At 41.5% G+C, this 16,315-nt stretch overlaps 1 protein-coding gene across 2 annotated transcripts in view; it reads left to right on the plus strand.

Moving 5' to 3' along the window:
• Positions 1 to 13,063, plus strand: part of ighmbp2 (immunoglobulin mu DNA binding protein 2) — a 64,809-nt gene extending 51,746 nt beyond the window's left edge. For both annotated transcript variants that reach the window (XM_080190461.1, XM_080190460.1), the window contains exons 14-16: positions 1,346 to 2,284; positions 7,593 to 7,777; positions 8,647 to 13,063. In XM_080190461.1, coding sequence (XP_080046587.1) covers positions 1,346 to 2,284; positions 7,593 to 7,777; positions 8,647 to 8,841 — 1,319 coding nt within the window. In that variant the 3' untranslated portion in view covers positions 8,842 to 13,063. The remainder of the gene's footprint in view (positions 1 to 1,345; positions 2,285 to 7,592; positions 7,778 to 8,646) is intronic.
• Positions 13,064 to 16,315: the final 3,252 nt, after the last annotated feature.

The raw sequence follows: 16,315 nt of genomic DNA on the forward strand, positions 1-16,315 counted from the left end.
TGCAGACTGCTGGGGTGAAAATTTACTTGTCTGCTGTCTGAAGGGCTTCTACGTGGATTACATTTGCACTGTTCTAGGTCCAGGTTTCTGTGGTCATGCATGACTTAATATGACCTAAACTGGCATAACTCAGCACGAAACTTCACAGCTTTGGTTAGGGGTGAGGGAAACAAATAAATGTCACTCTGGATTACGGTTGAGGAAAACCGAAGCAAAATGGAAGGAGAGTCAGTCTGCATTTGACAGCTAGTGAAATGTCCTTGGACAATCTGTTGGAGATTTAATAAAGGTATTCAAAATTGATGTGGAGTTTTGATAGAATAAATAAGAAAAAACTATTTCTAATGGCAGGAGGGTCAATAGCCAGATCTTGCAGTTTGAAAATGATTGGAGAAGAACCAAATGGGAAATGTTTTGTTTTTGTGTAGTAAGTTGTAATCTTGAATGCACAGCCTGAAATGGTGGTGGAAGCAAATTCAATAGTAACTCTTCAAGCATATAGCCATTTTCATTTTAAAAGTAAATGTTTGCAGGGCTGTGGAGAATAAGTGAGGAGTTTGGTACTAAATGGATAGCTGGGAGAAATGACAGCCTCCTTTGCTGTATCCACCTGCAATTCTATGTCTTGTATGGTATTTGGCCTTCACTTGAGAGGTAAAATTCAGTTATTACAACTTGCAATTAGTAAGCGACAATTCTAGACAACAATCGGTGTGTTCTGGCGCCATTCAGGAGAGGCACAACAGAACTGTGTTGATTGTTGGTATTTGTTTGTCATTGTTGCATCTCTCTTTGTTGTTTAAGTAACTTTACATCCTCTCTGCCTGACTAGTATACCCCAACCTCTAGTCCCCCTATCTGCTGCTGAACTGCCCTGATATCTTAAGTTGAGGAAAGCAGGAACTACAGTAACGGTCAAAATAGAAGAACTTGTATATCCAGACGTGCATGCAGTCTTTGGTCTTAATCCCTCACCCAAACTGGACCTGTTTATCAAGAATATAAAGTAGAAATTCTGCAATGTAAATATGTCTCACTTTGAGCCCTTCCAAATCATCCCCTGATAAATAATTAAAATTTAATGGGGTAGAAATTGTCTTGGGCTGTAGCACAAAATTTATGGTTTTCATATCAACCTGGTATCACATCAACTACCTGTTGTATATTCTTTACTATTTTCAGTTCTATTAACTTTGAGAGAATTGAATATCAAATGGGATGTATATCTTGCAATCCAAGCAAAACCATCCATTTAGTACATCTAGCCAAGACCGATTTTAGCCTCATTGTCTCACTGGCAAATCATTTTGTTCAGTTTAATCACATTTTGAATCCTGTTGTCCAGGTGAGGTGGGCTTCTTGGCTGAAGACCGAAGAATAAATGTGGCAGTTACTCGTGCGCGTCGCCACTTGATGGTGGTCTGTGACACACGCACTGTCAGCACGCATCTGTTTTTGAAATCCTTGGTTGACTACATGACTGAACATGGGGAAATGCGGACTGCGTTTGAGTACTGTGACGACATTGTGTCCGAAAACTACTCCCGGCCAACCCCTCAGGCTGAGCAAAGGAGAACAAAAGACTCTTCAGCAGCATGCAAAAATAATGGCAGCTCAACCAGTGACAGGAATGTAATGTTGGCAAAAATACACAAAGAGACACGAAACCAATTCACTCAAAAGCCTGCTTGTAAAAAGAAGGCTGCAAATACCAGTAGTGACTCAGTTGAGAAAGAGGATGCTAGTGCTGGAATATTAAACCAAGCCACCAAAACTAGTGTTGTAAAAGATAACTCTGAGAAACTTAAGGAACAAATAATGCGATTTATCGAGGATAGTGCAAGGACCAAGTTTGAATTCCCAACTTCTTTGAATTCTCATGATCGGTTGTTAGTCCACCAGATAGCGGAAGAGCTTGGACTTCAGCATTTTAGCACTGGTGAAGGCAAAGACCGCTTTATTGTCGTAGCCAAGTCAGGTATTTTGGAAGCACAAAACCAATTTGATGGCCAACTGGACCAAAAGAGTCCAGAAGTGACCCAGAAATCCAGTGATCTTGCCCTACAGATTCCCCAGGAAAAAGCAAAAGAACGGGCTCTTCCTGAAATGGACGGGCCGCAAGACCATATCCCTTGTGTTTCTCAGTCAAAGGTGGATTTAAAGACTTTGTATCTGGAAAGGATGCAGCGGGAGCAAGCTAAGCGAGAGGAAAAGGCAAGACAGAAGCAGCAGTCCAGCACTTCTGTTTCTTTGAAATCTAAAAATAAGAAACCTGCAGAAAAGGGTACGTGCTACTGTTTTTAAAATTCAAAAGTCAAGAGTTACTGATTTTTTAAAAATGTATGTTAAAGTGACAGCGTTGATTATTAGATGAGAGCCCTAATTCCTGTGAGAGCTGGGTTGGACCGGTAGTTGTGGAAGGAACCAAAAGAGAAAATGCTGGAAAATCTCAGCAGATCTAGCAGCATCTATAAGGAGAGAAAAGAGCTGACATTTTGAGTCCAGATGACCCTTTGTCAAAGCTTAGTTATGGAAGGATTCCAACGCAGTAAGTCCTCACTTAAAATCAGCTAGTTAACATTGGTTCACTTTAACATTCTTAATAGTGTACCTGATTAACATTGCCATTTTCACTTCACTGTCATTTAACTTCCCCTTCTGTAGCCTCTCTGCTCACACGACTTGTCAGTCCTTCCACCTTTGCCTCACTAGTGGTGGATTTACAGTTAATGGGATTCCAAAATCGAAGCCAAAAAAATTCACAAATTTACCAGTGCTTCTTCCCTTGTGAAAACATGTCTGTATAAATAGTTGCCTTGCTGAAATCCACGCTTGCCTCTTGTCTGAATGATGGTAAAGATGGTTTTGCGAGGTGAGCAAACATGGACTTGCCTTTACTGTATGCGATTAACCAGCACAATTCAGTGTTTTTATTTGGTTTATTTCTTGAATGTGATCCCCTCAAACCTACTCACTCAATATGTTCCCCTTCAATCTGCTCAGTGATTCCTCCACTCACTTGCCTCAAATCTTTTTGGGCCTGCTTTCTCAATAATCCACATTTACACACAATAATCTTTTTAAACACAAAACACTTTCCTCATTTATTCACTTAATGAGAACGCTTTGCACCCAAACACTACTCTTTGATCTGCTTTCTCAATAAGATCCCAGAGATGACTCAGTGAATGGAAACTCTCAGAAGCTTTTCTAAATGAGATCTCAGTCTCATTACTCACCTCAGAGCAGTTCTGAATAAGATCCTCTCCAAACTTTTCTCTTGGAGACATCCTCAGATTCACTTTCTCAAAAAGAGCCCCTCAATCCAGCGCCACAATTTGCGATTTTTTTCGAAGAAAATACAGACATATGTAGTTTTCTCATAACATTCTTTGATCAGAAACTTGTCTCAGAAGGATTTGTTTCCTGAGCCAGCTCCAACTGATGCACCCATAGCTTGGCAAGAAATATTTAAAATTCCCACCCAAATTAAACAGGAGATCTATTTATTATCATCATCCACCCTACAAGTCTCTGTATTTGATGGCCTTTTCTGCTACCTTTACCGCAATTCCACCCTCAAACATATCTCTCCCTCCTCACCCTTCAACATTCCGAAGTGACCATTTCCACCATAACACCCTGGTCCACTGCTCCCTCATCTCTAACACCTGTTCCCTTCCTGTTTGATTGCAGGCAATACGACCCCAGTCCTTTCACCTCTTGCCCTTCCATCTTTCAGGTTCCCGAACACTTCGATGAGAAAGGGACTTACTAGCCCTTCTCCTTCCTCAGTATACTGTGCTTGCTGCTCACAGTGTGGTTTTCTCAACACTGGGAAGATTAAAGGTGGAGTAGAGAATCGCTTTGATGGACACTTGTATTCTGTCTGTAAGAATGAAATCTGCTGCTTGGGAGGGTTAAAGAGCCTGTCCCCAGTTTCTCAATGAGATGCCTGCAAATTTAATCCCTCCCTTTTAGATCAGCTTTAAACAATTATTCAGCGGAAACTGGGCCTGTGCACTCACAAGTGTACATGAATAGCTGAGAATGCAATTCTTCAAAGCGCTTGATTCCCAAGCAGAAGGCAGATAGCGATTCTAATTTCTTAAACCTATCTACTGTTCAATCCACACAATTTGACATTTATCTGCTGCCACCACCTCTTTTTCTACCCCCGATCCTTGGGAAAGAGGATTCGTTCATACCACAATGACCAATGCTCATCTTGCCATTTGCTCCAGACAAAGCTAACTTTCAATCTTACTTCATTTCTGGCTGGCTGAAAGCTTCAATTTTGCCCAAATGTTCCAGCCCAAGGAAATCTCAAATATTCTAGTCTGGAATATAGGACAAGATCGAGGAAAGGTGGGAGTCAAGATTCCCTGTGGAAGAGTCAAACAGGGTCACAAGCTGGGAGAGTGTTTCACTTTCCAACAAGTCTGCCCTTGAAAACCATGAGTGAAGCCATTTAGCCAATCACATGCTCACTAGGGAGGTATCAACCTGTCAGCAGCAAATGCATGGAGAAATCAGCCCGCAATTGTACAACTTCACCACATTTTCAAATAGCAGATCAGTCAGTCAGTCATGAATGCCTGGGAAAGTCTGGAATGTTGATACTCAGAGACCTCAGGTTGTTTGTGGGAAGGTTGAGGAGGAGCAAATTCTGTTTTGGTCTGAGAATTAAAAGGAGCAAATTTTTGAACCTCATTCATTTTGGGTTCCCCCCCTCCCCCTCATTGTTTGGGGATCCTGCGCCAGAGCACGGTAAATCTAACCCTGGCCGTCAGTCCTCCTTCCTCCAGCCTTGCCAACCCTGGCCTTGCCCCTTACCCACTCTTCCTTGCCTCTCACCCACACCTCAGCCTCTCACCCACCCCACCCCACATTGGCTTTCCCCCTACCATTCCCTTTTTCCCCCTTCTCCATATGAACCATAAGAACTAGGAGCAAGAGTAGGCAATTCAGCTCCTCAAGCCTGCTTTGCCATTTAATACGATCATGGCTGATCCCAACTCCATTTTCCTGTTCGTTCACCGTAGCCCTTACTAATTAAAAATCTGTCCACCTCGTCCTTAAATTTACTCAATGTCCCTGGATCCACCACACACTAGGGTAGTGAATTTCACAGATTCATGACTCTTTGAGAGAAGTAATTTCTCCTCATTTCTGTCTTAAATCTGCAGTCCCTTATCCTTAAACTATGATCTTTTGTTCTAGATTGCTCTCCAGAAGAAAGCATCCCCTCCTCGCCTACTTTGTTAATCCCCCTTATCATCTTGTCACTTCATCTCCTCCCATTCTTACAAACTCCAGGGAGTATAGGCTTAAACTGTCCAGTCTCTCAAGACAAACCCCGTATCTCTGGAATCAATCTAGCGAACCTCCTCTGAATCATCTCCAGTGCAACTACATCCCTTCTTGAGTAAGGCAACCAAAACTGTACACAATATTTTAAGTGTGGTCTCTCTGTACAGTAGCAGCAACACTTCACAACAATACTCCAGCTTCTTGCCCTCAAACTGAATTTGAAGTTTTGCATACTATGATTGCCCTTCTCTGGAGGATTCTTAACTATGAGATCATTTATTTGCCCTACCTCATTATATAATACCAAATCTAGAACAGCCTGTTCCGTGGTTGATTCCACAACATATTGCTCTAAAAAAACAAATCTCTAATACATTCAGTGGACTCTCCCTCAGAGCTGCCCTTAGCAATTTGATTTTTCCAATCAATATGTCAAAAATCATCAATGAATATTGCTGTACTATTCTTGCAAGCCTCCAGTATTTCTTGGTTTATGTGGTGTCCCACTGCTAAATTACTGTTTGGGTCCAATAGTTTACTCCCCTTGCCACTGCTTATTTCTGTCCAGACTGATTCTGTGTCTTGGACTCTTACCTGTCTATATTATTTCTCATTACGGTACTGATCTCTTCCTTAACTAACAAAGTTACAGCACTTCCTTTTCCTTCCTGCCAGTCCTTCTGAAATGAACATTCAATTCTTAAACCTGGTTTCCCTGAAATCATGTCTCAGTAATCACCCTTAAATCATTGTCATTTGTCTCAATTTGTGCTGTTATTCATTAATTTTATTCCAGATGCTTTGGGCATTCAGATACAAAGCGTTTAAGTTTGTTTTAGTATCCAATTTTCCTCCTCCTGTACAAATGACTTTCATTTGATCTGTCACTACCTTTCGCCTTCCGTTGACCACAGACTAATCTGTTCTCCTCCCCTGCTTTGCCATTAGCCCTCGGTGCCTATTCTTTGCTGGCTCCTGACTTTTGCCTCTGGCTGCACTCGTGAACACTCACTAAATCCCGGTCTATATCTAGTGACAAATGTTAGTCAATGTAGGTCACTGTTAACTGCACTGAGCAACTTCCCCCACTAGGTGGAAACTGCTCAATCTAAAAGTGCTGTGTACTGAACAGGTATGCCTCCTATCTTTTTGTAAGTATTTAATTTGTGTATTGTATTAATTTTATATTTAGTGACATTTTATTTTACGAGTTATTTTAGCTAGCAATGCACAGTTCTGCACCCTTATGCTACAGAAATTCAAAACGTATTTTTTTTTGGGTGAGGAGTACATAAGAACATAAGAAATAGGAGCAGGAGTAGGCCATCTAGCCCTTCGCGCCTGCCCCGCCATTCAATAAGATCATGGCTGATTTGAAGTGGATCAGTTCCACTTTCCCGCTTTCTCCCCATAACCCTTAATTCCCTTGTCTATCAGAAACCTATCTATCCGTGACTTAAATATATTCAGCTAGGTAGCCTCCACCAGTTCAATTGGCAGAGAATTCCAGCGATTCACCACCCTTTGAGTGAAGAAGTTCCTCCTCAACTCTGAGTATCTGGAGGAATCTTTACTCTGGCTTTAACATTGATTCCTGCAGCCACAACTTAAGTGAAAGCTTACTCCAAAGAGTTTGAGATGTCTTACAATTCTGTTATTGATTCTTTGTTGTGAGAAATTAATGGTTTCCCAAAAGCTTTATCTGGTGTTTGGAAACCATTTTTCTTTGTAGTTTATATGTTTATTTCAAGGTGCTTCGTCAAATCTATTTAAACCTTAAATTAACTTTGCTAAAAGCGGTCCCTTTGAATGAAAAATAGAAACAGCAAGAAACCTGGAGTTTGTCCAATGCAGATTCCGTAAAAATATTGTTGCAGCAATTGTTGTTATTACTATGTCTGTATATTTTGGGATAAAACACAATAGCACGTAATTTTATATTACTTCAATTACAAAACTACTTGGCACAGAGCATCATAATTAAAAGGAACTTGTTTCATTCCATTAATCTGTGTCTTGAGTTAAGAAAGAAGGTGCAGAGCTGTTTCAGCTGCAATTAAAATTATTGAGCATTGCATGATTGCAAAGTTTCCTCAGTGCACTGAAATGGTTACGCTTGAACCGTTTTTATTAATCGGACAGCCCTGTGATGTGAAGAGTCATTGTGCCACTGTGTAGGAACTTGGTAATGGACCTGTAATGAATTGGTTATTGGATTTCCAACCGTTTCAGTTTAGATAAGGTGGGATGAAACATTGCTCTAATTGCTTGTTTAACAGGGAAAGCCTCAACTAAAGATGCTGCTGCAAGTGGTACAGAAGAGGATTTTGATGCGCTTATTGCTGCGTCAATAAAGGCGAACAGCGTTTGTGCTTTCTTAAAGTGCAAAGGAAGTATTGTCACCCTGGGACAGCACTGCATTCACTGTAACAAACACTACTGTCTCAGCCATCACGTCCCAGAGGTAAGAGCTGTGCAGAGAGAAAGCAAATGCTAATTCAGTTAATTCAACAATGTTTAGCATGAAATTGTTGATAGGAATACTGAAGAGACTGGATGGATCTAGATGCTGGAACACTCTATGCTTTACTAAAATAAAGACTTCTGTTTAATGTATTTTTACCCAGGGATCTTAGTTTTTTTTTGAATGAAAGATCGCTTTGGCCATTTCAGTATCATTTGCAATGTCAGCATTTATTACCCATTCCAAATTTACCCTTGGAAAGGCTCCTTTCTTGAATGGGTGCAGTCTGTGTGATGGAGGTACTCTCACAGTGCTGTTAGGGAGTTCCAGGATTTTGACCCTGCAATGATGAAGAAATTATGATACTTTTCCAAGTTCAGTTGGTGTGTGAGTTGGAGTTGGTGGTGTTCCCATGCACCTGCTGCACTTTTCTTTCTAGATGTAAAACCTGCGTGTTTGGGAGATGCTGTTGAAGAAGCCTTGCCAAACTAGTGCAGTGAATCATGTAGTAGGTACACATTGCCACCCTAATGTACAGTGGTCAAGAGAGTGGATGCTTAACATACTGGAAGGACTGTGAGACCTTTTGTCACCCTCTCTCTTTCGTCCTAAAAACCCATAGGCTTTTAAAAATCCAATCTTGGAGTTACCTCACCACTGCCATTTAAAATCATTTATCTCAACTACCTTCCAATTCCCTTTCAAACAAGCTTTGAACCTGGTCTTGCTCATGTTATTAATTGGCATTGCATTTAAAATGTGGACAGCCACCTGTTTTGTCTGTGTGCATCTGATGATATTCGTTCTTGATTTATTCAGCAGATTGCACCTTTGTTATCATGAATAATTGTGCCTTTTTCCTCTTCTAGGTTCATGGCTGTGGTGGAAGTGCCAAAGCTCATGCCCGAAAACTCATCAGCAGAGAAGGTATTCTGTATGCAGGCAGTGGGAATAAAGACCACTCATTAGATCCAGTGAAGAAAGCCCATCTGCAGAGAAAACTAGGGAAGAAAATTGAACAATTAGCGAGCCAGCGGGGTGCCAAAAAGGAAGCTAAAAAGTAAAAATTGAAATGGCCTGTATAAATTAACTGAGATGGTGTAAGTGTGTGTATTTATTTCAGGAGGTTTTCATGTATTATAAAAATAATTTATGGAGCAAAGTAGTAAACTCAGGAATTGAAATGACTTCACACCAATTATGAAAGCTATGCAATTTTGGTAGCCTTGCAGTGGGTGTTACAGATTGTGTAGTATAGACGCTACTGATGTGTAGAAATTAATCTTCATCCTTTTACTGTCAGTTTCTTTTTCAAAACAATGGAAAAAGTGAAAAGATTACTGCAATATAAATGATTATCCTGATTATTTCAGTGACTGATTCCATACTATCATTTGGGGATAGCTCTATGAAAGGTAGATTAGAATGATGGATTACTGAAACAGTAATCATTTATTGTGTTCAATCTTAATTGGTATTTCTACACATCTTTGGACTGTGGGATGAAACCAGAGCACCAAGGGGAATCCCACACAGACACAGGGAGAATGTGCAAACTCCACACAGACAGTGACCAAGCTGGGAATTGAACCCAGGTCTCTGGCATTGTGAGGCATTGGTGCTAACCACTGTGCCACCTATGTCAGTGTACAGACACAGCCAGTTGTCAGGTGAGTGTATTTCATTTGTTCATATTAAAGAAAAACATTGAATATTCGTATGTAGTTCCCCCCACCAAACCCCTTCCAAGTTTGAAGCATCTCAGTTTGGTGGAAGACTATAACTGTATAATTTAGCCATTATGGGGCAATCGAGGTAGCCAGTATTTTAAAAATTTATTATGCATTTTCTGGGTAATTATCTGGCTTGCTCCAGGGGGGAAATGTTGGCCCGATCCTAACCACATGCTTTGACCATGAAAAGTGTTTCTGCACAAACATGCTTTGCTTCCTAATACTATCCAGGTTTAACGAGCTAGACTTATCATCTGCCTTTTTCAGTTTTCACTAAGAAAGTGGAACCTATTGAGAAACCAGTGTCCTGCGGTGTCACAATTAAAAATTTTCCAGCAGGTCTACACTGATTATATTTACTCATTCATAGGATGTGGCTGTCACTGGCCCTTAAGAAGGTGGTGGTGACGACCGAGTGCCTTGCTTGGCCTTTTCAGAAGGCAATTAAGAGGCATCTACATTGCTGCGGGTCTGCAGTCCCATAACTCATGATGAAACGTTTCATTCCCCACAGAATATTAAGTGATGTTACTCCTCTTACTACCTTGTATGATAAGAAAGCAAATGGCAAAGATTTGATAATAGACTAGTCAATAAACTGGAAGTTCACCCTGTCAGTTGTTGATTTCATTACTAATATGGGCAGCATAGTGGTTAGTACTGCTGCCCAACAGTGCCAGGGACCCAGGTTTGATTCCCGGCTTGGATCATCGTCTGTGTGGAGTCTGCACGTTCTCACCATGTCTGTATGGGTTTCTTCTGGGTGGTCCAGTTTCCTCCCACAGTCTAAAAGACATGCTGGTTAGATGTGGTGGTCATGCTAAATTCTCCCTCGGTGTACCAAACAGCTGTCAGAGTGTGGCGACTCGGGCATTTTCACAGCAACTTCATTGCAGTGTTAATGCAAGTTTACTTGTGACACTAATAAATAAGCTTAAACTTAATATCTTGGATGATGCAGTCTAGCTTCAGTGGGACTTCTGCAATTGATTTGCTGAAATTTTTTTTTGTTGTTTTAAATTTTCTCGCTAGAAATGAGCCATCAGTCGGAATAAATTTGTTTGATGGTATAATGGCATGGTCTAAAATTAGCTTTCTGCTGCAGCAAACCAAATGCATTCCAGTTTATATGACGCAATTTCTGCTGAGCATTTCCACATCAGACAGGGATTATGCCTTAATGCCACAGTAGATTATATTGTGCATTGATGTAGCAGTGTGTGCTGTCTCACTCCCACTAGATTGAATTTACACGTCACGCCTTGGCAAGACAGTCTCTGAATAAATTTCACAGGCGGCAAGAAAACTTAATCCGGAATTTAAATTAATTAGAAATGGAACTTTTTTTTGTAAATAATGAAGCAGTTGCAACTTCTGAGAAAATGGGATGAATTAATTAAGAAGAGTAATAGCTTCCAACAAAGGCTGTACCTAATTTTTGTGAGGCTGATCCTGATATAGCATTCCCATCACAATTGCTGTTGCTTTGAGTCTCAGAGGATCTATTGTAGGATCTTCGGTCAGGATTTGGAATGGCACGCTCCAGTGGATTTTCATGACATTTTCAAACACCGTTCTTCATTGATGTTCAAAGCAATACAATAGATTCAAGAGTCAGCCTTGTCTCTAATCTCGTTTTCTATTAAAACTCTTAAATCTTCCACAGTCCAAAGCTGTGCGAGTTAAGTGCATTGCCCATGCTAAATTGCCCCTTAGTGTTCAAAAATATGTAGGTTAGGGGAATTAGCAGGGTAAATACATATGAGGATAGGATTTGGGTGGGATGCTCTATTGGAGAGTTGGTGCAGACTCAATGAGCAGAATGGCCTCCTGCACTGTAGGGTTTCTATGATTTTACACATATGCAATCAAATTGATTGTTTTGTCTTTTGGATGAGCCAAACATCAGGGTGGTAATTTTTTGTCAATTATCTAATAGCAAGATTGGCGAAACATAGCAAAGATATCTATGTATGAGCAGTATATCACATAAGTATATTTCAGAAAACAAGCTGCTCCTCTTTTACATGATTACCTTTTGGTGTGTAGTCAGGGTGAACAAGGAGAGGCCATTTTAATTTAAGTGATAAAATGCCAACTTAAAGAAAGAACAATAAGTAGTCTCAACACCAGGTTAAAATCCAACAGGTTCATTTGGTAGCACAAGCTTTTGGAGCACTTCCCCTTCATCTGGTGAGTGAAGAGTTCAGTTTACAAACAGGGCACGTATAGACACAAACTCAATTATTTAAGAAATTATTATTAAAAAAAGAAGAATTCAGTTATTTGTCTGTTGGGGAGGTGGTGGTGTAGTGGTCCTGTCACCAGACAAATAATCCTGAGGCCCAGGCAAATGCTCCAGGAATTTAAATCCCACCACTGCATCTGGTGAAATTTCAATTCAATTAATAAATCTAGAATTACAAGCTTGTCCAATGGTGACCACAGAACTATTGTTGTTTGTGCTTTAAACAAAACCCATCTGGTTTACTGATGTCCTTTAGGAAAAGAAATCTGCTTTCCTCACCCAGTCTGGCCTACTCCAGATCACAGCAATGACTTGATCGCCCTCTGAACTGGCCTAACAAGCCACTCAGTTGTATCAAGCTAATATAAAGTTGAAAAGGAATGAAATCGGATGGACCGCCTGACATTGACCTTGGCCCCAGAAACAATGGCAAACAGCCCTATTGCTCTTGCAAAGTCCATCTCACTAACGTCTGGGGGCTTGTGTCAAAATTGGGAGAGTTGTCTCACAGACTAATCAAGCAGCAGCCTGACATAGTCATACTTACAGATAAAGTCCCAGAAACAACCATCATCATCCCTGTCCGTGGGGTAGGACCTACCCATCAGAGGTGACAGCACAGATGGGAGGGAGTTACTTGGGAGCCCTTGAGATCGACTCTCGACCCCGTGAAATTTCATGACAACAGGTCAAAAATGGGCAAGGAAACCTTCCACATATTAACATGTACTATCCCCCCTCACCTGATGAGTCAGTATTTCTCCATGTTGAACATCATTGTGAGGAAGCACTGCAGGCGCCTAGTGCATTGAATATTCTCTGGGTGGTGTGCTTAATGTACATCACCAAGAATTAGTACCACTACTGACGGAGCTGGCTGTGTCGTAAGGCCATTGCTGCCAGACTATATCCTTGGCAGGTAGTGAGGTAACCATCAAGAGGGAAAAATCAACTTGACCTCACCTTCTCCAATCTACCTGTCACAGATGCATCTGTCCGTGACAGTATTGGTAGGAGTGACCACCGTAAAGTCTTTGAGGAGACTAAAGCCTTTCTTCACATTGAGGATACCATCCATTGGGGGTGGCATGTTGGCACAGCGGTTAGCACAGCGCCAGGGACCCGGGTTCGATTCCTGGCTTGGGTCACTGTCTGTGTGCAGTTTGCACATACTCCCCATGTCTGCGTGGGTTTCCTCCGGGTGCTCTGGTTTTCTCCCACATTCTGAAAGACGTCTGGTTAGGTGCATTGACCCGAACAACTAGGGGAATTTCACAGTTTCACTTCATTACAGCGTTAATGTAAGCCTTACTTGTGATTAATAAATAAACTTTAAAATTTTTTTTTGCTTTATGTTGTGTGGTACAAACGCCGTGCTAAATAGTTTTGAACAGAACTAGCAAATCAAAACTGGGCATCCATGACACCCTGTGGGCCAAGAGCAGCAGCCACAATCTGTAGCCCAACATGTCCCCCACTCTACCATTACCATCAAGCCAGGAATCAACCCTGATTCAATGAAGTTTGCAGGAGGGCATTCCAGGAACTTGCATGACAAGCAGTGAAAGCAGCAAGCGCTAGAGCTAAGTGATCCACAATTGGTGGATCACGGTTAACTCTGCAGTCCTGCCACATCCAGTCATGAATGGTGAAGGACAGTTAAACAACTCGATGGAAGAGGAGACTCTACATATGTCCCTATTCACAATGATGGGAGAGCCCAATACATTGCAAAAGGTAAGGCTGAAGCATTTGCAGCCATCTGCATTCAGAAATGCCAAGTGGATGATCCATCTTGGTCTCCTCCTGATATCCCCAGATGTGTCTTCAGCCGATTTGATTCAGTCCACGTGATAGCAAGATATGTTTGGAGGCACTGAATACTGCAAAGACTATGGGCCTTGACAACATTCTGGCAATGTTACTATAGACTTGTACTCCCCAACCTAGCCATGCCTCTAGTCATGCTGTTTCACTGATGCACTGGCATCTATTCAGCAGTATGGAAAATTGTCCAGGTATGTCCCTGCACAAAAAGCAGGACAAATGAAACCTGGCCAATTACTGTCCCATCAGTCTACTCTTAATCGTAAGCAAAACGAGGGAAAGTGACACTTAGAAATAACCTGCTCACTGACACTCAGTTTGAGTTCCAGTTAGGCCACTCAGCTCCTGCCCTCATTACAGCTGAAGTGCAACAGAGCTGAACTCCAGGGGGATGAAGTGAGAATGACTATGCTTAACATCAAGGCAGCATTTGACCAAGTGTGGCATCAATGAGACCTGGACAAACTGAAGTCAATGGGAATCGGGATCAAAACCCTCCACTGGTTGGAGTCATTCCTAGCACAAAGGAAGATGGTTGTGGTTGTTGAAGGTCAATCATCTCAGTCATTAAATGTAGCTACAGGAGCTCCTCGGTGCATCCTAGGTCCAACAATCTTCAGCTGTCTCATCAATGATACCCCCCTCCCCCCCCCACCAAATAATGTCAGGGGATGTTCACAAATGATCATACAATGTTCAGCATCATTCACGACTCCTCAAACACTGAAGCAGTCCATGTCCTTATGCAGAAGGACTTGGACAATATTCAGGCTTGGGCTGATAAATGGCAAGTATCATTTGTATCACACAAATGCTAGGCAATGTCAATCTCCAACAATAAAGAATGTAACCATGGCCCTTTGACATTCAATGGCATTACCATTGCTGAATCCCCCACTATCAACATTCTGGGGTTACCATTGACCAGAAACTGAATTGGACTAGCCATATAAATATGGTGATTACAAGAATGGGTCAGAGACTCGGAGTCTTGCACTGAGTAACTCACCTCCTGACTCCCCCAAAGCCTGTCCACCATCTACAAGGCATAAATTAGGAGTATAACGGAATTCCCTCCACTTGTTTGGATGAGTACAGCTCTAAAAACATCAGAAAGCTTCACACCATCCAGGAAAAGTGGCCTGCGTGATTGACACTCCATTGACCACAATAAGTATTCATTTCCTTCACCATTAGTGCACAGTAGCAGCAATGTGTACCATCTAGAAAATTCACTGTAGCAAGTTACCAAGGCTTCTTAGATAATGGGCAGAATATTTTGAGAATTTGGCAGAGTGTCAGTTGTAGTGAGAAAACTGGCTTGGAACACTGCAACTCCACTGGCCAGTTTTCTCTCCAGATCTTGTCACCTTAACTGCCAAAGAAAGTAGGCGGTGTTTGCACCAACAGTCCTGCAGAAGCTTAGAGCTTCCCCAGTTTTTTGGTCAATAATATCTCTTATTCAGCCATACCAAAACAATTAAGTGGCTGTTTATCTCTGAGAGAACTTGCTGTGCGTAATTACGTGCATAACAACAGTGACTATGTGAAAGACCTCAATTTTCTGTGGTACCATGGGCCATGAAGATATGAAACCTATCTGAGTGAAAGAGTTTTTTTTAGCATATTGATGTTGCCAGAAATAGCAATCAGAATTTGTGTTTTCCATTACCAACCACCAACCAGGTTGCATTTATAAAGCTAAGTGTTTCAAAGTGCTTTATAGCCAATGAAGTACTTTTAGAAGTGCAGTCACTGTTGAAAGCAGCAATGTGCATTCCATATGCACTCAGTGTTTGATAATGATCAGATAATCTATCTCTTGTAACATCAATTGAGAAATACATATTGACCAAGACACCAGTGATATCTTACTTTCCTGTTCTTCTTTGAACTGATGCCATCGGGTCTTTTACATCCACCCAGTCCAACAGCTGGGGATTCAGCTTAATATCTCATCGAAGGATGGCATCTCTGACAGTGCAGCACTCCCTCACTACTGCACTGGTTTATAAGTATAATTCAACAACTTGAACCCAAAACCTTATGATTCAGAGACATGGGTGCCAAGTGTAGCCAACTTTATCCAGCAATAGTCCAAACCAAGACCACTGCAAAGGGGACTGTTGGAAGCAGCTAAACCTGTTCAAAAGGCGGTAAAGCCAGACAGATTGATTTTAGGAATAACAATGCATTTGCTATGGAAGTGCACCAAACATGAAGGATATGTACACGTATCATTTAATTTTTTTCTTCAATCTTTTTTCTACATTTCTGATAACAGTACTGAATAAAAATGCTGCTATTTCATTTAGAACATAGAACATTACAGCGTAGTACAGGCCCTTTGGCCCTCGATGTTGCGCCGACCAGTGGAACCAATCTAATGACCCTCTAACCTAAACTATTCCAATGTTATCCATATGCCTATCCACTGACCATTTGAACGCCCTTAAAGTTGGCAAGTCCACAACTGCTGCAGGCAGGGCATTCCACGACCTTACTACCCTCTGAGTAAAGAACCTACCTCTGACATCCATCCTATAATTACCACCCCTTAATTTAAAGCTATGTCCCCTTGTGTTAGCCATCACCATCCGAGGTAAAAGGCTGTCACTGTCCGCCCTATCTAATCCTTTGATCATCTTGTATGCCTCATTCAGGTCACCTCGTAACCTTCTTCTCTCCAATGAAAATAACCTCCAGTCCCTCAGCCTTTCCTCAAAAGAC

The sequence above is a fragment of the Carcharhinus amblyrhynchos genome, chromosome 6 (assembly GCF_965287045.1).
Source record: "Carcharhinus amblyrhynchos chromosome 6, sCarAmb.v2.hapA, whole genome shotgun sequence".
Taxonomy (NCBI): Eukaryota; Metazoa; Chordata; class Chondrichthyes; order Carcharhiniformes; family Carcharhinidae; genus Carcharhinus; species Carcharhinus amblyrhynchos.